We start from the raw sequence: 27928 nt of genomic DNA, 5'->3' as shown, positions 1-27928 counted from the left end.
TGGAGGTATCTTTTCTGCCAGTGACAGTTTTCTGACAGAGTATGTCTTATTCAGGGTGCTGGTTCATACATGGCTGCCCACCACTTGATAACTGCAAGATGCACGTGTGAATGAGCTACCACATCACTCTGAATACAAGGCCCTTCATTCATGAAACACCTGCAGCTGCAATCAGGTGCTGCATAATCATTCAATCAAGTGGTGAAAAAGCGAGTGATGTATAACTATGTCGTTTGGGGTGAGGACTAGCATGACCACTTGAATATCCTTTACAGCAGGGACCATGTACCTCTCCAGATGTTGCTAGACTAAAACTCCCATCATCCCAGACTGGGGCAGATGGGAATTGGAGGCCACTGACTGGAGGGCCACAGACTCCCTATGGTGCGAGAAAGGGAGTGGCAATTCACAGAAAGCACATCAAAGTGCAAGTAGATAAATAGGTACCGCTCCGGCGGGAAGGTAAACGGCGTTTCTGTGTGCTGCTCTGGTTCGCCAGAAGTGGCTTAGTCATGCTGGCCACATGACCCAGAGGCTGCAAGCCAGTTCCCTCAGCCAATAAAGCGAGATGAATGCGCAACCCCAGAGTCGGTCACGACTGGACCTAATGGTCAGGGTCCCTTTAGCTTTTACACATGGATTAGTTACCTATTAACTTTAACACACGTTATACTTACAAAGATGATGATGATGATGATTTCCAGCTGCAATCTGTTTTAGTTATTACTATTAGTGTTATTAGTACGTTTTCCTAATTTTGGAAGGTGTCTAATTTGCAGTTAACGCTAAGTAGAGGTTTATTTGAAACAAACTAACTCAAAACCACATCCTGGGACCAATATATCTCACAGACTGCTTTCTCTTGGGCCCAGGCTCTCTCAGTGTTTGTGTTTCATGTTCCAGGAACCTCCATTATATGATATCAGGTCAGATGCTGCCTATAATGGAATCATGGAACCACAAAATCTTAAGAAATATAGGGTTGGAAGGTACCCAGAAAGGTCACCAAGTCCAACCCCCTGAAATAACTGAACATTTAGACCATTTCCCATTTCCCATAAAAAATAGTCAAGTTCTAGGGAATTGTTTTCTATAATATCTTTTGCTGTTTTTAGCAACTGGATATTCACATTTGTTCCATATTGTAAAGGAGCATGAATGTTTAAAATAAATAAAATAACAACAATAGACTGAAATCCAATTATTTAAACCACTTCATTGCTATTAAAACCACTGATAACTGACTAAAATCAAGCGGTTTGACTTAAGTGGGATATGGAACAGACCACCTATTAATCTCAGTAAGGACAATTAAATGAAGCTGACTGTCTCTAGGTATCACATTGTTTTTTAAAAGTTACTATACAGCATTGGAAATGATGGTATTATTCCAGTGAACTCCAAGAAACCTCACTGGTATAATACAACATCAACACCATATCAAACAAAATCTATAAAAGATCTACTAAATAAAATTATTTGTGCACATTAACATTGCAAACAACATCTAATGACTATTTCAATAATTCATGTGAGCAGTTTGCTTGGGGTATAAAAATGCATTGACTGTATGTGGTAGTGATAGCCAAGAATGTAAGAGATTCATAAATAAATAAATTAAACAATTTTAACATGTAATGATGCTGTTAGCTAAACAATTACCTTATTAGAAAATTAGTGCCTAATTTTTTTAACACCTTTTTATACCAAATTACATTTTATATTGAAAAAAATCCTATATTTTCCAAAAACATTTCTTCCTTCTTCCAAATGCTGATACACAGAGTTCCTTTTTATATCACAAAAATGTCTTTTCTTTATATTTAAAGCATTCAAGAGCTCTAATTTTGTTTTACTTGGGACTTGATATCCATAATTCTCATATATTTCATTCAATGCTGTAGTCAGGTATTTTTAGTTTTAATTAAGAATTGCTTTAATTGGGCAGTAGCCAGCAAAGTGCTACTTCTTGCACAGTGGAACTTCTCCCTCCTTCTCTCCCTGTGTGCCTTCCCCAAATTTGCTCCAGAGGATTGCAGGAAACCCCAGAACAGATTTAAGGCGTGCATGAGCAGAAAAAACCTCCTTGTGCTAGCAGAAGCACTTCACGGGATTATTCTAATAATAGTAATAATAGTAATAATAATAATAATAATAATAATAATAATAATAATAATTACCCCGCCCATGTGGCTGAGTTTCCCCAGCCACTCTGGGCAGCTGCCAATCAAGTGTTAAAAACAATACAGCATTAAATATTTAAAACTTCCCTAAACAGGGCTGCCTTCAGATGTCTTTTAAAGAGAAGATAGCTGCTTATTTCCTTCACACCTGAAGGGAGGGCGTTTCACAGGCAGGCGCCACTACCGAGAAGGCCCTCTGCCTGGTTCCCTGTAACCTCACTCTTGCAATGAGGGAACCGCCAGAAGGCCTTCGGCACTGGACCTCAGTGTCCGGGAAGAACGATGGGGATGGAGACACTCCTTCAGGTAAACTGGACCGAGGCTGTTTAGGGCTTTAAAGGTCAGGACCAACACTTTGAATTGTGCTCGGAAACGTACTGGGAGCCAATCTAGAAATTAATAGATAAAATGCTGCTTTGGGTTGCTCATATAACTTGCTGTCTGCTTCTTGGAGAGCTTAAACTTTCCAAGTTAACTTGAAAGAAGTTAAACTTCTTTCAAGAGTGCTCTAAGATCTCAAGTTTTCTTTCTTTGACAATGATTAATCTAAAGGAAGTAGGGGGTGTATTTATTATCTACCTAGAATTTCCATCCAGGATAATGCCCAAAACATACCAATTGAACAAAAGCCATATACACAAATAAAAATTATAGAATACATACAAAACCCCAGGAAGAAGTTTATAGGGCCATGAGTGCATGGGTTGACCAATCCTACCTGTTCCAGTAGCAGTGAAGCTCATAAGTACTTTTACTGGCCAAGATACATGAAGCATGTTGCCCAGCAGCCCATCTTGGTGGTTATTGATTAACATGTTACAAGAGGAATGTCTACATTGCTGAAAGGCAGTGACTATACACAAATCACTCAAGGGCTAATAAGCTATTAATGACAGTCTGCCACTCCTGAAATGGTGAAATTTCTTTTCTTGACCACAAGGACAAGTCAGTCATTGTTCTAAAATGTCAGACTAGGAGAGGTTGAAGGAGATCAATTTTTTCATTTAGAAAAAGATATGGCTCAACTATTATTAACAGAGAAAAATATAGAGGTAAAGAACTAACCAGGAATATCTACTACAGTTGAAGGATAATACCTTAGCTAATCTTAGTATCACTCAAATTCAATTGTTTTCAATCTTATTCTTAAAAATTTAATTATAACTCTTCATCTCTAAGGCCCATTGCTGATATAACACTCCCAAAGACTTGTCTAAGTGATTCTTTACACTTGAGGAGCAATAGCCTGAAATCACAATAGAAGCTTTTTCTTCCAAGTGCTCATGACAGAAGAGCAATTCTCCAATGTCAGAACTTTTTTTCCTTAAAAAAAAACTTTTTTTCTTCACTTTTTTTTGTCAAAAAACCACATCAGAAACATTTCCCCAAAGTAAACTTACGATACTACAGTGGCATTTGAAAGTCTCCAGTTTTCTGTTATTTTACAAAAGTAACAGAATCTATTTTATAGTAATGTAAATGAAGCTATTCATTTACATTTGAGTTAACAGGTCTATATGACCATCAAGTGAAAGCTGCATTGCGGGCAGTGAATCCCAGCAAAGTTGCTGGCCCAGATGGGGTGCTGGGAATAGTGGTAAAAAATTGTGCCGATCAATTAGCAGGGGTCTTGACGAGGATTTTTAACATCTCTCTGCAAACTGCTTGTGTTCCATCATGTTTGAAAGCAGCCACCATTATCCCAGTCCCAAAGAAAACAGCAATTAACTGCCTAAATGACTATAGACCCATTGCATTAACATATGTAGTGATGAAATGCTTCGAGAGATTGGTCCTTCAACACCTTAGAACATGTTTTCCACAGGACTTGGATAAACACCAGTTCACCTACAGGAGAAATAGGTCAACAGATGATGCCATTGCTTCAGCTTTTCACCTTGCAGCGAGTCATCTGGAGAGACCGGGGAATTATGTCAGAATGCTGTTTATTGATTATAGCTCAGCTTTGAATACCATCCTTCCGGACATTCTCATCGGAAAGTTATGGGAGCTGGACCTTTCCTCTAACATCTGTGATTGGATTAAAGACTTTCTGAGACACAAATAGGGAGGATTGGGCCTGTTACATCTACCTCCCTGAAGCTCAGCACTGGCACTCCACAGGGATGCGTGCTAAGTCCATACCTGTATTTGTTGTATACATATGATTGCATTTCATCCTACCCATCTACTGCAATTATTAAGTTTGCTCATGACACCACCATAATGGGTTTAATTACAGGCAGAGATGAATCTGCGTACGGGGGGGGGGGGTGTCAAAAGGTATCCACACGGTCTCAGAGAACAATCTGCACCTAAACATTGGCAAGACAAAGGAGATGGTGTTGGACTTTCGGAGGAAGAGAAGGGAGCTAGCCCCGTTGTATATCGGGGGGCTGTGTGGAGAGAGTCTCTTCCTTTAAATTCCTGGGAGTCCATCTTAGTGAAGACCTTACTTGGAAGGTCAATACAGCCCAGGTGGTTAGGAAGGCCCAACAGAGACTTCATTTCCTTAGGGTCTTGCGAAAGAACAATGTAAGACAACTGCTGATGATTTCCTTCTATCGGTCCACGGTAGAAAGTGTCCTCTCACATTGTATTACGGTGTGGTACACTGGTTTGACAGCCATGGACAGAAAGTCCCTACAGAGGGTGGGGAAGACAGCACACGATATCATGCTCCTCCTTGGGCAGGAGATATAAAAGCATGATAAGCTGCACCAACAGGTTAAAAAACAGTTTCTACCCGTGGGCCATGAGGCTGCTGAATGGAAGACAGCAACATTGCAGCTGACGTTCGAGGATGGTGGTCATACGACAGCACAGAGAGTATAACAAGGACTGAGAGACGGGGGGTCTCGTTTAATCTCACTGTAAACAAGTGGTACAGTGATAAAGTATTTCTATTTCTATTCTAAAATAAACAAAATTATATAATTTACTACTGTTAGATAATTTCCTACTTTACAGTAGTCAACTTAACCCCTACATAAAAGGCATTTCCCCATATATTCTCAACAAACTGAAAACTATATAACACAGATAATGTACAAACAAAAATACAAACTAGCAAACTAGTTAATGTTGGTTACCTCACACTTTCAAGGGGGAAAGGGAAAGGTTAATAATGGGTACTTGTTATTGTTCTTCTTGACAAAAAAAAACAATGTATGAGCACTTGTATACTGTAAAATCATAAATAAAACCTTTTAAAAAGCTATAAATCAGCATTCTATTTTGCAAGACAACTGTCCAAGACTTTCTGAAGCTAAGTTTTTTTTTAGGTAATTTCATTAATGTTTCTCCCTATAATATATTTGCACTGGTACAGCCCCCACTGGAGGTTTCAGAAAGCCTCATCACAATGCTGGATTTGCATGAAGTCAGGGGGGATAGGGAAGCAAAAGAGAAGTCAGGTTGGACAACAGCAGTGGCATGGGAGTGAGAAGGGAGGCACACTGAGCGAGTGAAAGTGGTGGTTTAAAAACTGGTAAAGGAGGAACACAAAGGGCTTAAAAAAAATAGTGTTAACAAGGAGAAATACCAGCTACACTGGAAAACTGAAACAATATAAAGCATTCACTGTACTAATTTCAGTTGCCCATGCTCTGATGACCTCCCATCTGGACTACTGTAATGTGCTATATGTGAGCTTGCCCTTGATGATGGTCCAGAGGCTGCAGCTAGTACAGAATGAGGCTACTAGGCTGGTAAGTGGGGGCACCGCCTGACAGAACAATGGATCAATGGTCCTGGAAGCATTGCACTGCACTGGCTGGCAGTGAGCTCTTGAGCCAAATTCAAGGTGTTAGTACAGTAAGCCCATAGCTTACGCACATTAACTTGTGTGCATTCAGCTTCATGAGCTTGGCAAAATAAGTTTTGTTTTGTTTTTTAAGGAAGTGGGCATTCCAGGAAAAAGACTTTGGCAATCCCACCATCTATTGCACCCAATGTGTTTTAACTATACACAATTTTGGTTTTATGAGCAATCCCCAGAATATAACCTCTGAGTAAGTTGTGAGCTTGCTGTACTAGCATAAGCTCTAACTGGCCTGGAACCCAAGTAGCTAAAACAGCACCTTCTCTTGGACCCTACAATCAGCAAGGAAGTCCTGATTAGTGTTGTCATCAGTGGGGGCTGCCTGGATGGCAGGGCCTTTTCAATGGTAGTTTCCAACTTGTGGAATGCCCTCCTCATTGAGTTCCACCTGTCTTCCTCATTATTGACTTTAAGAAGAAATTTTAAAGCATTCCTGTTTACCCAGGCATTTGATGGCTAGAATACACCATTCCTGTCAACCCCGAAATCACTGGCTAAGACTGTCTTTTTTTTTTTTTTTAAAGGTTTTTAGCTGTTGTTTGAACTATGTTTTTTTTATTGTGGCATCTGACACCCTGGGCTACTTCAGGAAAAAGGGTAGGATATAAACCAAATAAATCATCCACATCAGTTTATACATTGAATGGGGGAGAAAACTCACACACAAACAAAATGGATCTTTAATTTTAACAAAAAGCCAGGAAAATTAACTTGGATCCAAAAAGCCTCTTGGTCAAATAGAAGGCACTTCAACTAGTTTAAGGTAGCAGGGCTAGCTCATATATCCATCAAGTTTCTCTCTGTCTCTCAGACACACAAACAGAATAATTTCTGCACAACTTTACAAAGAATTATTGAGGGTCCCCTGCCCCTCAGAAGTTTATTTTAATAAGGCACAAGGGGCTGAAGTGAAAAGTGGACAAGAAAGTCCAATTGTCTGAAAGGAACTCTGGCTAAAGTTCTTTGGATCCAAGTAGTCATTAAAATGTAACATTCTCATAATAACTGTTAACATATTACATATGATATATATCAAGCTTGTGATAGTGTGGCAGTGGCCCAAAGAACCACAATAAATGTGATAATGTGTACCCCTGTAAATCCTTGAGTGTGCTTCTAATAGAGTAGTTATCATAGCCTGTTACTTTATGAATCTGATGATTTTGCAAGTTGCCCGCCCGCCCCCCAATTGCTACATGGTGCAAATGTAACACAGGATCCCAACATGCACACTAACACAATGTAACAGAACATGGTGGGAATCAGAACTTAATCAGCAGAAACTGCCAGTGCTAATTGCACATGTGTATTAAATGTGAAATAAGGTAAGGATGTATATGATTGGTGGAAATTGAAATGCTTTGTTTGAAATTTTATAAATACCACTGCCTGGACCACCAGGCGGGGTTGCAGTTTTGCAGAACAATCCGACTGTAACCTATTGCTTTGCAATAAACAACATTAGACTCCTAACACCTCACGTTTCTGAGTCTTATGGGCGTAAACTCGGGAGATAAGCTTTTTTCTGTCTGACAACAATATAACTGTATTTAACACTAAGCTTTTACTCACAATTACAATATGCTTACTTAAATAATTTGAATTCAGTGTACTGTATATCTTAGAACTTAATAGAATTTAAATGTCAACACAATTCATAATATAAAGGCATTGTTAAAACAAAGCTGCGTACTTATTTCAGAGATCTCAAATTACTGAAATGCCATATTTATGCATGCAAAATTTGAATGTGTTTTAAAGTACAAGTTTACTGTTCTCAGATCAGGATATGCCAAAAATCCAACACCAAACAACTTTTTGTTTATAATTAAGGCAATCATCAATCCAAGGATTACAGTCCATTTCATTTCATCTCTACATCAAAAAAAAAAAGTAATTTAAAAAAATTAAAATCCCTTGAAACGTAAGATAAATGAAAATGTAAGTGCCTTCACATAATAACAGTAAGCTGACCCTCTGGGAAATGGTTGACTTTCTCAATTCAAGGTATTCAAAGCTCATTCAAAAGTGTTCATTTGGAATGCAGATATCAAAGATGATGCAAATATTCAAGAGAAAATTAGAACTTACCAGATGTTCTAATCCAGCTTTGATGTTTCCAGCATCCCTGTAACAGAAGAACAAAAAGTTATAAATAGATGCCAAACCTTTGTCTGCAATTATTTATGTGCAACTTGGAAAGTTGAAAAAGGAGAGAAAGTCATACCGTCTTCTGAGTATGTTTGTTTTAATATATTAATTGTTTAAATAATAAAAATATAATTATAAGAAAGTATAAATACACTAAATGGCAGAATGGCAGTCTTGCACAATTCCATTTTTTTCATCATTATGAGTTAGTCAGAAAACCATCAATTTATATCACAAGGAAACATTTCCATCATCTAAGAACAAAAGTAAAATTCTTTTTTTCTTCTTCAGCACTATTGTTATATTCAGATTCAATTTGTATAAATTTGCACGTTAATCAACTAAAATGCATAATATTAATGGATGATGATTTATTTAATTGAGTGACAAGACAAATGCAGTGAGGAAGGTATACTAAGGCATATATTTCCGTTTCCTACCCAAGCATACTGTAACAAAACTAAGTATTGTCAACATCAAAGTAAAATAGTTACTACAAATTACACATTTCTAACACAAGCTGAATGGATACACACGTACAAACAGAAGAAGCTAATTTGATGTACACAAGGAGTTGGTTCTGCTGGCCCTCTGAGATGCTTTTTATGTCATCAACTACAGTATAATGGTTTCTGGGTGCACTGTTTGACACTAGTCTGAGCCTTTCTGAATGGCAAGTTGATGCTATGGCCATTGTCATATGGTATCCAATAAGGTTCCCTCTTGTGCCCTTTGTTGTTCTTTCTCTCCATCCCACCTAACCCTTTCTCCTTTTGATCTGATTCCAAGGAAGCAGTGGAGATTCTGACCCGGTCTCTGTAATTTGCGAAGTACTAGAGGTAGCAGGTGAAGCTTAATCCAGACAAGGCAGGTTTCAAGGTTAAGTAGGGAATAGAATCACAGAATCATAGACTTGGAGGGGGACCCAAAGGATCATTTAGTCCAACCCCCTGCAATGCAGGAATCTCAACAAAAGCATTTGTGACAGTTGGCCATTCAATCTCTGCTTAAAAACCTCTAATAAAGGAGAGTCCACAACCTCATGTGGGAGACTGTACCACTGTCAAACAGCTATTACTGAATATTGAGTGGCATAACAGGTGGACAGTTGACTTAAAGGAGCCTTACCTCTAATACTCAGTTGATCTTCACAGCCATTAGGTGGAGAAACTTTGGGTATGGTAAAGAGACAGGGCTGGGGAAAGGGTATAAAAAGGTCTAGAGTAGGCATGGCCAGACTTGGCCCTCCAGATGTTCTGGGACTACAATTCCCATCATCCCTGACCACTGGTCCTGTTAGCTAGGGATGATGGGAGTTGTAGTCCCAAAACATCAGGACCACCAAGTTTGGCCATGCCTGGTCTAGAGGTAGCACTGAAGGATGTTGTTTCCTGTGGATGAGAAGGGATGAGACGCTGGGCTTAGACTATGTACATAGGCATGATTTGTCACTCGGACAAATTACAATAGGAAAACTCCAGCACTGGATTGACTCAAATATGTGATTATAGTACAGTAGTAACTGCAAATTACAACTGTGCCGTACAGGCACAATCCTAACTGTACAGTTATTTAAATACATCCTAGAGGGTTCAGTATATATTTTAGTAACGCTTTTTATTCAGGCGCCCCCTAAAAAACCAACCTGAAGCAAATATGCATACTTGCCTAACTTACATTTTTTTAAAATCATCACAGAAAAAGTTGGATTCAAACCCTTATTATAATAATCGAAAGTTACTTTACCACATCATGCATTATTAAAAGAGAATTCAAGCCCTGTATTTATACTGTTTGGTGCCAAAGGTCCTAATGAACTTAATTGCTAGGAAGCAGGGCCTAGGTCACTGATACAGGGAGCATCCAGCTAATGGCATCAAATCTGTCCTCTTCAGTGGTCTGTCTCCTGTGCTGTCCCTGTCATGACTTCATCAATATTTGTGCAACTCTTTTTGCTCTGTGCTGAAAGCAGACTTAATTCAATTATAGATCTCAAAACTGATAAAATGGTCCTGAAGTGGAAAATGGGAAGAGATTATTGGCAAATGAATAAAGATTAGCATCGAGCTAACACACGAGAGTATAGCAGGTCTTTTTTTTTTAATCATTCCCTGTCTTAAGTCTTCTGGGAACAGCGAGTTTCCCTTCCCCTCATGCAGCACATCGATTTCTGAATTAGACTGCAATATTAAATAATTAATATACTTGCCATGATTGATGTTTTGCATTAGTTGAATATTAGGTTATCAATCAAAATCCACTTGGTTTAATGTAATAATATTGAAAAAGTGTCACTGTCTGTTCATCCAATTTGTAGTTGAAGGAGCACAGAGAGTAATATTGGTGTAACACAAGGTTCTAAAGCAGGAAGCGCTGTAGCTGAACATATATTAGGCAAACATTATGAGACTAACAGACACATCTGAGGTTGTCCTAAATAAACCTTGTGGCACCTGTCACTTTCAATACAACTTTCCTTCCAATCCTATGAATTTGATTCACATATCATATAGCTGCTTGCAGTTGCAAGAAGTTTTGGGAGCCTTTTTTTCCTGTTGGAGCAGCTGAATATGTAATTTTGAAACTTAAACAAATGAAGATTATCTAGTAAAAACCTAGCTAGCACACAAAATTTATACTTGTAGCCAGGGGCTAGAATATAAAGACTCATGAACCAAGATCCAAGGAGACTTTAGATTTTGTCAAAAACCTTTTTTTTACACGGGATGGGAGAAGTGCATTCAAAAATGAGGGTAGTTTCAAAAGCAGTTTGTGTTGGGGCATGGGGTCTATCATTCAAAGACAAAAAAACAGAAATTGCATCCAGCCCCTTCTGAGCCGGAGTTGCTCTTAAGATCCAAGTGTTAATCCTTGAGATAATTACACAATTAGTGTTGCACTCTTACCCAGGAGCTGTTGTTACAACAGTTTCTGGTGCTTTTCAAGAATCATAAACTATGGTGAGACTTCTATGCAACAAATTATTCTTTTTACAACCAGAAATCATTAAAAGTGACTAAAAATCACGCTAAGTAACTGAGCAAGAAGAACAGTAGATTTGTTATTGCTTGCAGATAATTGCTTTAAAATAGACAGTAAAAGAAAGACTTGCCAACATTAATGTATATAATCATCAATATGTAAGTTCTGTACAAAGACTGGTTTTACAAATTCACTATACTGTACCCCCAGCTATATCTAAACTGATCTCTCAAGCTTTCGGAAACCTAAATACAGTGGGTAAGAACCCAGTATCATTAAATACATAGGAGCATTCCACTGATTTTGCTGGGATGTAGATGCCAGCTATAATATATTTTGAAGCTTGTTATAGTTTATTCTCATTTTCCTTCATAGAGATCCTATATTCATGCTTTTGTTATGTGTTCATGGCTTTACAAAACTAAGAGATATTTCATAAAAATCCACAGGATGTAGAGAGAGGCAACCACTGCATTCAACGGGTTGCACCAGGTCCACAACAGCCTATAACAGAACATTAATAATTCCACGGGATCATGGCTTAAACTTGTTCAGGCATAGTATAGAAAACTACAAGATGTGGCATAACTGCAAAAGGCAGTATTAACTTGCTTGAGAAAACATCATGGAAAAGTAAAATTCAATTCTTGAAAACATTAATTCACAAGCCATAAACATGCAGATATGCAAGTATGTGAGAGATGCAGAATTCTTAAATATAGATTCATATTTATATAAATTGATACATACAGCTAAGGGGTGTACAAATACAAATACAGTATGTATAACAATTTAGGCTTAGCAAATGCAGTTCAGTAAACCAGAGACTATGACTGGTATTCAATGTTAATCCTACTCAGAGTAGACCCACAAAAATTAATGGACACAACTACGTTCATGCATTTCAATGGGTCTACGTTGAGTAAGTTTTAGCTGAATACAACCCAATAAAAATAGTATTTCATATATAATAGTGATTCATTAGGTGGCTTAATTGTTATAAGTAAGAAATACTTCATGTGTATAAAAGAAGGAATGCAAAGTAACAGTGGTAAAATGATGCCTTTTGTGTATCTCCAAATTCATCACAGTAAGGATAAGCATCTTCATTCAATGGTAGTAACCATGTTATACTGCAAACCCAAGTATAATATTCTCCTAAACACTGAAATACTGCTGCAGAAAACCTTGTCATTTCTGATCACTGTTATCTCTTGGCCTTTGCATGCACACATTTATACACAGCTGTGAAATATAAGCTGCATTTGTGTAAAGAAATAACAAGCTATGGTCATGATGGCTATAATCCTCATGGCTATGAATGTGGATCTCTATTTCAGTAACTGGCTGAAGGAAACCTTCCAAAGTGCAGAGTACTTTGTAAAGCTAAAGCCACAAGTTTACTTAACAGTTAACCTTCAGCATATCTGCCCAGTCCATTGCCAAACACGTGAAACCAACCCTGCCACAGTGCCCTAACAAAGATCAACCACATCCTATGTTTAATTATGGTCCACAGGACAAAACCAAACACTGGCATGTAAGGGAACTTGCAACAAAAGGCCTTTATATAGTACCATATACACCTGTGCAAATTATTGCTCTTATTCATGAAATAACCATTTGCAAACTATGATGGGACTTAGGTCAAAGTTGAAGGTAAATGATGTTATTTCATTTAATTTCATTTCTATATGTAGGCAATAGCTCTAATGAAATGAGAAAAGGATAAATCACTGCACATGGTGATACCAAAAAGAAAAAACCCTGGAAGGAAGTCATCCTGAATGCAAAGTCAGGAACCTTAGCAAGGATGTTGAAGAAGGCAACACAAAATTGAAAGCCACACCTATCTAGACAGAATAGTAGAACACACCGGACATCTAGAAAGTACAAGGAGCAATCTGCCTGTGATGCAAGTTTTAAAGGAAAGGAACTTGTTGATTTTCAACTTTACACTGAAAATCTAGTCCTTCACCTTATCATTTAATTAAAAAAAAGGGTCAGAGCACGACTCTGAAACTTCACTGGCATTGCAACAACCAGGAAGCAAATTTTGGACAGTAAGAATCCACTTTCCAATGCGCATTCCTCCACCTCATCTACAGAACATCATTTACATTATTGGTGCCCTTTATGACTCTCAAAAAAGGTCCCAACAATATCCAAGATATTCTGCAGATATCTACTACGTTCAACACATCCACCAATCTAGTTGTCATGTATCTGACATAAATTGGAATTTTTTATTAAACTCACCACTAATATTCCAGGGATGAAAGATTGGGGGGGGGGTGTTTTTGTTTCATTCAATAAGTACAATAGCTGCACTCTGATGTCACAAAGGGAATTGTGTCATAATGCAAATAAACCAAGGCAATCCTTGGGCTTGTATGCTCTGCCGCCTCCAACACACCCACCCATCGGCATTCAATGCAGCCTCATGGAGTTCAGAAGTTTTCACTTCCATTTTTATTAGTAGTAACAGCTTGACATATCACTCAAAGATGATAAACTGTGGTTAATCTTAATTCTGATTTGTTTGAAACCAGCAAACTTCATATCATGAGCAATGAAGCTGCGTTGTTTGTTTCAACAAACCACAGTTATTAACAACAGGTTAGTGTTCAGACGTAACGTTAAACTGTAGTTAACTAAAAACTGAAACAAAGGCTTCCAACTGCCTCCCGAAGAAGAGAATGAGAAGAAGCTTCCCCTGGGCTCATTAACATCACAACAAACCATAGTTTAGCATGGGGCGTATATATAAGAACTGTTTGGCAATTATTTTATCTGATACCATACCATCTGTGTTTATGGGCAAATGAATAAAACGAGTTGGGTAAAGCACGTTTAAAAAAATGGACTTTCTATATCAATTTTTTTTGTAAAACAGTGGTGGTGGGGATATACTTGGGTGTTTTGTTCAGATACAAGTAATAAGCAGTACCATCAGTGGATTACATTTAAAACTGACATTTTAAGTGTAAAAGACTAATTGATTTTCCATTTTCAGAATGTGTATGTGTTGCATTCACCTAATTACTATTGTTCTTAAAACTAATGGAATTTCATTCTGCCAGTAACAATAAGTATTCTTAAACAAATGTACGTAAAATATAAGATTAAAAACTTCCTCACAAAGAATAAACTCCTAGAGAAAAGATGCAAATAAAATTACTATCATAATCTTTTGTTTTTTATTTGCAAGTATAAAACTGAAGAGAAACAAAAGCAGGGAACATAGCATCTGTCATATCAGAATATAAAAAGATGATCCTGGCACAAAATGAAAAAGCTGTAATTCATTTGCAAATCAAGCCTGCCAGTTCTATTTCAAGCTGGCGGTAACTGTCAAGAGTTAACAAGATAATCACTTTCAATCCTGCCTTCAATGGTACATTACACTGTTATTCCATTCAATAAGGCCGTTCTTTGGGGCACTAGATGAATGGTTTTCATTTCTAACTCACACAAAAAGTTGCAAAAAAATAATAATCCACGGGGCTTAAGGAAAAAAAATCCCTTTATGGGCATTTATCTGCCGGCACTTGCTTTTAGGCAAAATGAGATATTTGGACACATTGGTGTCCATTCATTTCCTCTATTCCTTCAGGTCCTCAGTCTGTTGTTTTAAAAACATTTGGCACAGAAGAATGAATTAGACACATTTTTTAAAAATGGATCATATTAAACAAATACTTCCACTTTATTAAGCTGCCTCATAAAGACAACAAAACATTTGAAGGAATAAGATTTTACTAAGTTTTAATTTTTGAAAAAAGAGAGTTCTGTAAGTACCATTAACATGAAAGAGATGTAATAAACTATTGCTCATTAAATATAAAGTTAACAATTGCTGAACATAAACTTTATATTAAATAAAAGCATTAACGACCACTCTATTATCCTTATTGAACAATTTAACATATGGCATTATTTATCTGCTTTTTAGCAGGCTTTTTGCATATGTTATATCCACAAAATAAAAGGAAGACGTGTTTTCAGATATTAAGAGAAGACAGCTTTTGGAATCATGGTGAAGTGCCAGCAATGTACTGTAGTGGTATAATAATGTAATAAGGTATTTGAAAAATCTGTCAATAAATCTGATAAATATCAGCTGAAAAGTTTTCAAGGGAAGCTTAAATATTAGATAACAAATATTACAAAGCAACGCAATAATCAAGAAGACACTGCTATCTTCTCATGGTTTTCAGATAAAGGGTCAACATGGAATTCAACATCATTCTGTCAATGCAAGCTGTTCTGGGGGTTCTCCTGATGCTCCAGAGGAGATTTGGGGGTGGCACTGGGAAGAGGAAAGGGAGGAACTCCTGTTGAACTAGTGGGAGTCCTTCTGTGGCTTCTGCAAGTGTGCCAGGTTAGTTGATTCCAGACCATAATGTCCTAGATGAGGTAAGTTTATCCAGCTTCATAATCCATACACACTATCATTTATTTCAGTGTCAACTGGTACCAGATTCTGAACTCTCGTGACATCTCCACAAAATTCTCCACATCTTCTAACTGCAAAGGCTTACCTATTACCTAAACATTTATATAACACTTTCATTAAATGGATATTTGGTTACCTAGTGAAAAATAGTAAGCAATGTTGTTTTTGAATGTCTTTTGATCTAATAATAATAATAATAATAATAATAATAATAATAATAATAATAATAATAATATTTATACCCCACCCATCTGGCTGTGTTTCCCCAGCCACTCTGGGCAGCTCACAGCATATCAGAACATACTAAAACATCAAACAATAAAAACTTCCCGATACAGGGCTGCCTTCAGCTGTCTTCTTAAAGTCAGAGAGTTGTATATTTCCTTGAAATCTGAAGGGAGGGTGCCACTACTGAGAAGGCCTTCTGCCTGGTTCCCTGTAACCTCACTTCTCACAGTGAGGGGACCAGCAGAAGACCCTCAAAGGAGGACCTCAGTGTCCTGGCTGAACGATGCGGGAGGAGACACTCCTTCAGGTATACTGGGCCAAAGCTGTTTAGGGCATGGGCCACAAGCGGTTTGACCGGCCATAGACCCCCACCGCCCACTCGGTTGGCTCTCATGCGCCGCGCTAAACCAGCGCGGAGCAGAGCAGTGAGACCTTCCGCGACTCTGACCAGCTTCACAATGGCTGCAGGAAGCTCCTGCAGCCAATGAGAAGCTGAGCATGCCTCCTCTGCACCAGAAGGAGCACCGGAAATGGCGTTTGTACATGCATGCGCACTCACACACACTGGCCCACTGTGGCATCTGCGGGACCGTGAACCAGCCCAAGCCACCAAAACTTTGCCGACCCCTGGTTTGGGGCTTTAAAGGTCAGCGCCAACACTTTGAATTCTGCTTAGAAATGCACTAGGAGCCAATGAAGATCCTTCAGGACTGGTGTTATATGGTCCCGGTGGCCACTCCCAGTCACCAGTCTAGCTGCCGCATTCTAGATTAGTTGTAGTTTCTGGGTCACCTTCAAAGGTCGTGCCACACAGAGTGCATTGCAGTAGTCCAAGCAGGAGATAACCAGAGCATGCACCACTCTGGTGAGATAGTCTGCAAGTAGGTAGGGTCTCAGCCTGCGTACAACTGCCCAGGGCACAGAATTGATCTGCACCTCCATGGACAGCTCTGAGTTCAAAATGACTCCCAGGCTGTGCACCTAGTCCTTCAGGGACACAGTTACCCCATTCAGGACCAGGGAGTCCCCCACACCTGCCCACACCCTGTCCAACAAAAGCAGTACTTCTGTCTTGTTAGGATTCAACCTCAATCTGTTACCTGCTATCCATCTTCCAACTGCCTCCAGACACTCTGGTTAACTCAGATATGAAACACAGGTGTCCTCCCACTCACACACAATCAAGGTCATTGTAAATCTACTATTTTAACTTACTAACGAACTAACGCTTACTTGTCATGATAGCTTCTAGAAGTGGCCACAAAGTTTACAGATCTTATCAAGTCGCCACAGGTTGAGAAAGGCTTTGACTTTCATAGAGATTATGGCCCATTAATACTACAGTGCTTTATGGGAGACTGAACTACCTTCGATTTGAGGCTGGTCCAAGGCATTTTTCAGCTGGAACTCACTGGAACTCAGTTCTGGCACTTCTCGAGTGGATTCTATTACCATTATAAGAGAACAAGGGAGGTGTCCATGGTAAGTTCTGGCACCTCTTTCTAGAAAAAGAGCACTGGGTGGTCTGTGTTTGTAGACTTAGTTCATTAGTTTCTGCTTTGGAATTTGCATTAAGAGAAACTGTATTCATGCAACTTTGATTGTCTATAGACAAATCTGTATGTGTTGCGCTTTTCATCACAAGGTGTTCAAAACTATATTAAAGGAGGTTGTCATTCACGCAGTAAGAAGGAATGTTATACAAGTTAACTTTTTATGTACATATGATCACCGTGTTTGATATCTTGCTAAGCAAAATTTAAAATGTGACTGAACTGTACATTTCTGGTTGTTTTGTCTTTTACTGTTTTAAATATAAATTCCAGTTGCCCAGATGGCTAGTCAATAGCATTTTCACTAAGCTCACTTACATAGTTTCCAAGCCACAAAGATTCTCTAAATAGCACACGGGCACAAACACACAGAGGTATTTGGGGAAACGGAAAGGATAGATGTCTACCCTACAATTAAAAGAGGGGTGAGAGACATAAGCATAAATAGATAAAATATTTTTGCCGAGCAGTAGTTCCACTAGAATGTATCCAAATCAGCAACAAGTTGGGGAAACTAATTAACAAATAAGTTCTAAACTAAAAATGTCACGCTCTCCTAAATACAAACTGGTTTCTAGTTTCATAAGCTTTTACAAGCAATATAAAGCTCCTCAGATACATGAACAGAGTTGATAACATGATAAATGTGTATGTGTATAGTCACACAACAGAAACTTGCACTCAAAAATTTGACAAATTAAAATTGATGATATTCTCTCTCTCTCTCTTTCTCTCTCTCTCTCTCTCTCTCTCTCTGTCTCTCTCTCTCTCACACACACACACACCTTACCACCCTCACCCATAATGTCTTACATAGCTTCCTTGTTTTCCTGCCCTAATATTACTAACAGCAAATAGCCCCTTCAGACCACAGGAGCAAAATCCTGTGTGAACTTTTCCTCATACAACTTGTCCAGGGAGGTCGGCACTGTGCAAACACACCTATTGGCTCCATCACTGCATTTCTACAGCACCATCCTCTGCAAATGCCCTGCCTATCCCATTCTCCCTCCTGGCAAGCAGCAGAGGCCTCCTCTGACAGGAAGCCAGGTAAGTGCTGCCACCCCACCCTGCCTCCTGATACAGTATCTTCAATGGAGGATTTCTTGCAGATGCCCCCACCATCTCCGATGAGGCAAGTAGCTACCAAAGTAAGGACCATCATGCCAGCTGAGTGTCAGGGAGCCAGCCAACAATAAATCACAAAGAGTAAGTGAAGTTAACACTGGTCTCCCTCCTTTCCTGCTTCTGCCTCCGATTCTGATTCTGCACTTCTCTCCATCACAGACTCTCCCTGCTCACTAAACCTTGTTACCTCTTCAGTTTCTGACACGACCTCCTCCCAGGATTCAACCCTCTTCTCCCTTTGACCACTCATCATCCCTTGGGAGTTCCACAGCTGCCGCCTCCTACCATTCCTCTGTCCAGCTAGTCTATGATGTCGATGAAAACCCTTGCCAAAGAGGTGTGACTGGCACCTATTTTATTGTCCTTTTGGAGCCAGGCAAAGACCTTTTTCTTTTCCCAAGCAATTTTGAATCTTGCTGTTTCACGCTTCTTTTATGCACGTTGTGTCTTCTATCTTTTTGTAGTTACATTTTAATTATTTCATTCTCTTTTGTAAACCACACCGGGGATATAGCTTAAGAACACAATAAACCAACAGCCAGACCTACGGTTGCAGGTAGGTGTCACCCAGAGAAGACAATTATTATCATCATTATCATTATCGTCAGATTTTGGATTTTCGATTAGAGAATGTAACAGCTCACATTAACAACATTAGGTACTAAAAATAATTTTAACATACAACAAACAGGGATGAGGAACCTGTGGCCCTCCAGATGTTGCAGGACTCTTAAGGCTCCTCAGCTTGGACAGCATGGCCAATGGTTAGTAATAATGGAAACTGTAGTTCAGTAACACAAGGAGAGCCACAGGTGCCCTATCCTGGCCTAAAATATTCACAAATGCATTATCTCCTAAGTTTTCATGGGCCCTAGTCCATCTCATCAGATCAAAAAAAGCTTATGACATAAAAAAATGTTAGTCTTCAAGTTACTACAAGATTCTTTGTCCTTTGTGCTGCAGAAAACTAACATGGCCACTCCTAACAATTGTTCAAAATACAATGGATTGTGCAAGCAAAATTCCACTCATGAAACTGGACTTGCTCTCCTTCCTCAGCCCACCCACAAAATCTGTTCCCCCAATCTTCTGGAGCAGAATTTCAGGGTATGCAGGGAAGAGGAGGAAGAGGAAACCCTGTTGCACAAGTGGAAGTCAGTTGCATAAACAGACTTTGGATACAATTAAATATACCTTGATAATTTGAGCACTTAAAACTTGCATGAATACAAAAGAAAACCCAAGTGGAAACTAATTTCTTCATATAATACAGAGCAGGCCTTGCCTACTTAATGGAATGAGCCCAGTCAGTTTATATATAGTTAATTATATTAAACACTGAAGCAAATAGAGATATTTTTAAAGATTAGTAAGGATGAGAGAATGCAGATTTAGTGTTGTTAGCACAAACAGCAATTAACTGCAGCTAAAGTGCATCATTTTCCAGTTTTCTTTCCTAAAACTTTTTTGGATTCATGCATCTAATTCAGGGGTAAAGGAAACAGCAAGCACATCTCATCTCAGCATTAAGAGCTTGTGACTATCTGCACTCAATATTTAGAACAGAAGCAGATCATGTCTATGCTGTGCAGAAAAAGATAAATTATAATTCCCGTGTCCTAACCTTTTATTGAACTTATTTCCTCAGAATTTTCTTGCAAATGTAGTCATCTAGGCCAACTGCCTGCAATGCAGGAATCTCAGTTAAAGCATACATGGCAGATGGCCATCCAACCTCTGCTTAAAAACCTCCAAGGAAGGAGAGATCACCACCTCTCATTGGAGTCTATTCCACTGTCACACAGCTCTTACCACCAGATATTTAGTCAGAATCTCATTTATTGTAACTTCAAGCCATTGGTTTGAGTTCTACCCTCCAGAGCAGGAGAAAACAAGCTTGCTCCATCTGCCACGTGACACCCCTTTAGATACTTGAAGGTGGCTATCATATCTCCTCTCAGTCTCCTCTTTTCCAGGCTAAGCATACCCAACTCCCTCATAAGGCTTGATTTCCAGAGCCTTAATCATCTTGGTCGGCCTTCTCTGCACACGTTCCAGCTGCTTTAACTGTGGTGCCCAGTACTGGACACAGTACTCAGGGCTTTTTTCCCCAGAAAAAGAGGTTCTAGAGCTCCCCCCCCTTTTTAGGGGGAGAACCCACGCAAAGTTGTAAAGCATACCCCCCTAGTTTGCCCAGTCGACCCAACACCACAGGGAAAACATAAAAACCGGCAGCGCTGACTACCACCAGTGCTGCACTGCTGAAATTGCCCTGCCGCACGTCGCCTCCGCCACGCAGCACAGAGCGCCACGCCATGTTTTTGTATCTTACAACAACCCTGTACAGCTCGTCAACATTCTTATCCACATAGAGATGGGGGGGGGGTGCTATGAGACAGTGGCTTGTTTACAGATACCTAGTGAGTATACGGCAGAGGCAAAATTCAAACTGGAGACTTCAGGATTCATAACTCAAGTCTTTTAGCCACCAGGCTACACCAGTTGTTAAAAGCTGCTGAGATCTTTTTTACCCCACAGTAATACATACATTTTTTTAAAAAAAAAATACTGTTTCATAACTAATATTTACACTACACAATTAGAGCAGAATGATTTAAGAATTATTAACTTCTTGCCTTATTTTGCTACTTCTTGCCTTATTTTGGCAAACCTTTTTTTTTAAATTCTTCAAATCACACATGTGCAGTTTCTGATGGTACATTAAACCCTGAGATAAAAACTCTCTAACTCTTCTTTTTTTAAACCCTTAAATTAGCAAACATGATACCAAATAATATATGCTATAGGCATAGGTCTTCTGTGAAAAGCTGGGCTCTTCATGTGCTTCAGCTGCGATATAAGCCACTGAGCCATGGCCAATGCAAGCTAATTTGAATAATCAATATGACAACCTTATTTTTCTAATGCAAACAGGATTGATACAGTAAGGTGTCTCACTGCCACATCACAGTCATGGCCTCTTTTAACCCATAATTAGATTTAGGTGATTATCCCTGCTCTTCCTTACAAGTGTACAGCTCGGATAAGGGATGACAAAAGCTATCTGCCACTTATTTATCCTTTGTAGACGATAGGTTATCCAGGGAGATAGAGGGTAAGATCTTCAAACAATTGTTATTCATATCATCTACACTTTAAGATAGTCACAGGCTCTATATGTGCTAAGTGAAAATAGCCCAGAGCAGTAGGTACATGAAGGATGCTTAAGAGCATCAGGGTAACACAGATGGAAATTCAAGGTGATGTCAGCCAAATTATGCCTATCTTAAATTGGTTATCAAAACGAAATATCAGGCAATGGTGTTTTTCCCCCAGATTACCACCATCTCCTTTGATTTTTATAACCAAGGTTTAACTTGTTTCAAGGATATGTTTTTAAAATATAACTAAAACCTAGCCTCAGTAAAATCATATTACTAAAATAAGCATGGATAGGAAAAGTCTATGGTAGAAATATAATAACATTTAATTTACAACTCCTCTTATCTCAAGCATTTAAGATACAATCCTAATATTTAAACAAAATTATAGCCATTCTTCATTTTGTTATGCTTAATAGAAAAGCTAATAAGATATAAAAGTGTGATCCTGGTAGTAATATTTGTACCGCATTACATAAAAGTCCAAGAAAAAAGTATCAGGCAGTTTTATACACAAAGCAGAGTGAACATCATGAATTGCAGAAAACATTATGCTTAAACTAAGGGCTGCACCCACAATGGCCTACTTTCAATTAAGTGAAAAGATTAATTGAAACCAAATGAAATCATTTTCTCTTTGTGTATCTTACAACTTTTTTTAAGCAAAATGGGCATATTTCAGAATATATGTTTGTAAAGCACTATACAATCACATCTCCTATCAGTCCAGAAATTTAAAACTTAACCAATTCATTTAGATAGACCGATATAAAAATAAAGCCGTTTATAATCTGTGCACTACATAAAATCAAATTCTGCATTCAAATTAAATTATATAAATCTGCAATTTTGCATAATCACCCAATTTTACATAATAATCCTGTCTAACTGACTCTGCACATGGGACCAGTATATTTCAGAGGAAGCTACTGTGGAGGTCCTTGCTTTCAACATCCTAGCAACCTAAATTCTGCTCCTAGGACCACAGCTACACTTCTCCATGTGACTGGTACTAACATGCAACACCACAACGGACTCCTTCCCAGAACTTTCTACCAGACTATCTAGGTGGTGGTCAGTTCACCCTGTGGTCCGTATGACCTACAAAGAGCTCTACATGACTTTGGACCAGGATGATTGAGGACTGCTTTCTTTCATACAAACCTGTAAATTAATATTTAAAGAGGCTCTCTTCAGTGTCCAGTCAAAATGTAAATTGGTTGGGATGCAGAAGGACTTTTCTGTAGCCACATCTTGACTGGAACTCACTGCCAAGAGGGGCCTCTCCAATGATCTTCTGCCACTATATAAAAACCTTTGTTTCCAGGAGGCCTTTGATGCTGAGCTATTAATTGCAATATTTCTGGCTTATTAGTTGATGGGCTTATCTGGTAGTCTCTCTCATCTCATTTGTGATTGTTTCAAATTATTGTTGTTGTTTTAATTGCTTTTTTAATAAAATCTTGTAAACCACCTTGAGGAGTGTAAACCCTGGCTGGTCTCTTTTCAGTCAAAAATGAAGCAAGAAAAGTTCTGGTTGCAGAGGTGTCTCTCTTCTGCTTAACCATATACTTCTTTAGATACTCGCCTGTAACTTCACCCGCAATGGCAACTTTTAATAGCCACATTAGTCTGCTGCAGCAAGAACAAGAAGAGTCTTGTGGCATCACCACATCATCATCCTCTAAGCCAAATTTCCCCAACTTTGGTTCCTCCCATCATCCCTGATCAAAGATGATCATCCTAGCTGGGGGTGATGGGGGCTGTAGTTTAATAAGATTCAAGGACCCAAGTTTGGGGAAACTAGCTCCAAATGCTCCAGGAGTTTTTACAAAGACTCCTCCACCTACAATCAATGGAAGGCTGTTTTCCAACATAATTGCCACAAAAGAGGACAATTTTTGGTAGGGGCCATGGCTGAAGAGCAAAGGTAACCTCCTCCTCCTTAGGTGCAATCTCTATGCCAAACATCCTCCTCTAGCAATTAAACTTCAACAAACTAGAAAAAAAAATTCAAGCGCAACTGCTAGGGGTGAGAGTCTGCATGTGCACATGTAGGTATTAGATATGTGTTAAGTGTATTAGTTATTAGTAATTACTATGTGTGAGAACTTATGAGTACACAAACATGTATAAGAGAAGTCCTACCCAGTTTTTGTAATGACCCTGCCCACTACATGTGGCCCCCAGAAGGGTAACCGTTAGACCAGTGTTTCCCAACTGGGGAAAAAAGTTGGGAAACACTGCGGTAGACTGAAATAGTTTCCCACTTTTCAGCTTTCAACTACAGCCAAGAACAGTTTACAGTCCATCATGGTTACCTCTCACAGGCCTCGAAAATTCAGTCTTTCCTTAGTATTAATAGTTCCACAACCTCAAGCAACAACTTGCCACCTAACAAATAGGCCACCTAACTAAGATTCAAACACAATAATCAACCTCTGTAACAAGCCCATATCCCTACTATGTTCCATTTCTTATTAGGCACTGTCATAGTGAGACCCAGTATCGTCGGTCATCCCATCAAGACCTGATTCACTTACATATCTTCCAACATAATATAGGCTATATTTAGCCAACAGTGTTATTCAATTTATAAAAGCTGAACAGGTCACTCTCTAATGCAAAATGACTTTACAGAAAAGATCTAGTGATGATAATTAGCAACCTATTATGGATAATCTTCAACTTTTTATTAGGATAAATATTTCATTTACACCAATCAGTATACCTGTTTTGCTTGTAAAAATGTTTTAAAAATCGCAGTTAGAAATGTCAACAGAGAGTGAACAACTTTTTCTGGTTGAAATCTGGATGCGATCTGGTATTAATCCACAAGAGGTCTGCACAAATTGTGACCTGTCATTCTGAGCATAGCCTGCCACATATACATACTGTGGACAGTCAGTTAGATACCTGAAAGCTTTTTCCCAATCCATTTTGGTTGGCAGGCAAAAACAGTAGCTAGGAGACTGATGGATCACAAATTGAGCAAGTCTAGTTTACCTTTTTTTAAAAATGAACATTTACTTAGAGTGTGCTTTAAATGTGTTTTAAAAAGAGTTTATTAGTCATCAATTGTGAAACTCAATATGAAAATAGGCTCTTGCATTTTCACAGAACCATGTGAAAACACAAATAAATAACTGACATTATTTCACATTTCCTTGCAACCCAGATTCAGCAAGTGAATAGAATCATGCGTACACAAATGCAAATATTCATTCTTATTCAAGTACCATGGTTTTTTTGTTATTCATCTGCAGTTTTAATGACATGAATGTTATTTGATGGAAAAGTAAAGGTGGTATTTAAACACAAAAGTGTAACGTTTTATTTTCTAGAAGGCTGCATGCCCTTCTCTCTCAACAGCCTAGACAATTTGCAGTACTATCAGATAGTCGTAAGATTTTAGAAACACAGTTCTAACCCTGTTTTAATATTGCATTCAGTGTTATCTTACAACAAAAAGGTCACTACTTTCAATGAATGATTGTTAAGGACTTTTCTGCTTTAGTTGCCTGACAGCAAAATATTGGGCACATGTTTAGGTGATTACTGTATCTCTGCAGTTCAGTATCTGGAGGGTTTCTGAATGCTACTCTAACTACTTAAAGCCAGTAAAGAGATTACAGCTCACACTAACTGGATTTTCACAGCTCCATATCATTCAGTTTGGATTCTTCATACACAGATTAAAAGGGTCCATTTAAACAATAGCCAGCTGCTTTTTAAATGCAAGGTACTTGGGGGGTTCAAAATGCAGCTTTAGGTTTTAAAAAATCCCCTTTTAGGTAGGAAAAATCTTTTCTTGAAGGAATGAGTCAAATAAAATCCCACAATAACTCCAATTAAAGTATTATGAAAACACAACAATGCTGCTGGAAGTTTAAAGCTCTATAATTCTCAAATCCATAAACAGTTTCATATAACGTGTCTCTAAAGTTTCCAAATAGGTTAACAACTCTTTTTGAAAACAAGAAATAACAAATTAAATTTAAATACTCCAATACATCAATATGAATACAGGATTAAATCTTAAAAATGCACATTTACACTATACTCTAGTAGCCCAAATTCTTAATGCATTTCTTATGCATTCATAAGAATTAGATTATCTAGAAATTAGAGCCTAACACTTTCCTTTGCCAGCAAATATATATTTATTGCAGTGCAACATCACCAAACAATGTGACATCATGCTAATAATTAAGGAGTGTTATTCTAGCTTTATAGAAAGTCAAGAGACTTGCAGCCAAGTATTTGATTGGTTATGTCAAATCAATGTGAATTTCAGCCTCTCTCTCTCTCTTCTGCAGCTTAAAGCCTTTTGCTTCCCTCTTTTCTGTTTTTCCCTATTTTCCCTTGCTTTCTGAGGCACCACACTCAAGACTGTCTTTGCTTCTCATTCTTCTTGGCCACACCCTCAGGCATCTGCTCCTTTCCCATGTACACGGATGGCATTATATTAACAACAACAACAACAACAACAACAACAACAACAACAACAACAACAACAACAACAACAACAACAACAGGTTAAGTCAGTAATGATAAATTGGGCTAAAGACTTTGGTTATAATGTACACTTAGAAGACTGGGAAAAGCTATGGAAAGAAGGTATAAACTTTACAGCGTGTAATGCTTGGAAAGAAAACATAATGAAAATGATGTATAGATGGTATATAACAACAGTAAAGTTGGCTAAAATGCATAAAGTAAGTAATAAATGTTGGAAATGTAAAGAAAAATAAGGTACCTTCTATTACATGTGGTGGGACTGTAAGAAAGTAAAATGCTTCTGGGAAATGATATACAATAAGATGAAGAAAATGTTGAAATATGCATTTGTGAAAAAACCAGAAGCATTTTTACTGGGCATTGTAGGTACAGAAATTAATAGACAGGACAAAAATCTGTTTTTATATGCAACTATAGCAGTGAGAATATTATTAGCACAACGATGGAAACAGGAAGAATTACCAACAAAGGAGGAGTGGCAAATAAAACTGATGGAGTATGCAGAACTGGCAAAGTTGACTGGGAGAATCCGGAACCAGAAACACCTTAAGAAACAGACTTCCTTAAGATTTGGAAGAAATATATGATTTATTTGAAAGATAATTGCATTAATGTAACATCACTTGTAGGTTTACAAGACATTTTGTAAGGGGAAGTATATAAATTATTGTAAAATGATTTAGGAAGGAAATAATTAGGAAATGAAGTTCAAAAGAATTAATTATAATAATAAAATGCTTGATTAGATAGTAAATTTGAAAAATCATTAGACAGAATTGATGGAAGTCTCAGGCTATAATAGCCAAAATGAGGATGATGTGATGTAATGTGAAGTTTTGTTTGGGAAATATATGCAAATATTAATAAAAATGATTTTTAAACAACAACAACAGGTTTTTTTATTAAAAAAAACAACACTGGCAGTCAATGACCCTTCTATCTGCCCTACCCCCTTGTGACAAAGAGTCCCAGGTAACAAGCACCAAAACCAAAAAAACTATATGAAGAGTTTAAAAATGATCAGATATCATCATGGCTAAATCATAGAATCTAAGAGTTGGAAGGGACCCAACCCCTTGCAATGAAACATTTTCAAGATGGCCAGGAACAACATCTTTCAGCCAGGAAATACCTGGATGAATAGGAATGTTTTAAAATTCCATCTAAAAGTTAATAATGAAAGGGACAGACACACCTCACCAAGGATCATATATTCACATCAAAGCCTCACCATTCTCTCCTAGAAGTTTCATCACCACCAAAACAAAATCATATAGTGCATTATAATATATATGTAATAGCACATTACAATACAGATATGGAAGCACAAATGTTTAGAATCAAAGTAGCAGTCAATTGTAGAACTTGACCCAATTATCTTTCTTCCATAAGGTTAACTACGTAATTTGAAATTTTCAAACAGATCAGAGAATTCTACAGGTTTCACCTGCTATACAAGACTTAAAATGTGAGTAAAACAGCTGAACAGCCAGTGGCTTCATGGTCAACTTTTAAGTTGACAAGAGAGAGAGAAATCAAAGTTGAGAACTCATTGGTGGCATCCGGCAGTTTTCCTATCTTCTTTACCACAGCAGAGAAAAAAAGTCATGAGTACAATTCATCTGGATAGGAAGCTCATTTCAAAAGACATTTCGCATTTCTAACTGTGATGATGTACCATGCCAAATTCAAGCTACGACAAAGCAGTGTTAAAGATGCCTTCATGACATTATCTCATC

The 27928-nt window shown here is 38.2% G+C and overlaps 1 protein-coding gene across 3 annotated transcripts in view; it reads right to left on the bottom strand.

Annotated features, from left to right (window-relative positions):
* RSRC1 (arginine and serine rich coiled-coil 1) overlaps positions 1-27928 on the bottom strand; it is a 161742-nt gene that overhangs the window by 87694 nt on the left and 46120 nt on the right. For all 3 annotated transcript variants that reach the window (XM_081862751.1, XM_081862749.1, XM_081862750.1), the window contains exon 5: positions 8098-8134. In XM_081862751.1, the coding sequence (XP_081718877.1) occupies positions 8098-8134 (37 nt within the window). The remainder of the gene's footprint in view (positions 1-8097; positions 8135-27928) is intronic.

The sequence above is a fragment of the Podarcis erhardii genome (assembly GCF_964252035.2).
Source record: "Podarcis erhardii genome assembly, chromosome: 5".
NCBI lineage: Eukaryota > Metazoa > Chordata > Lepidosauria > Squamata > Lacertidae > Podarcis > Podarcis erhardii.
Note: the sequence above shows the minus strand (reverse complement) of the source record. Positions and strands in the feature narration are given on the sequence as shown.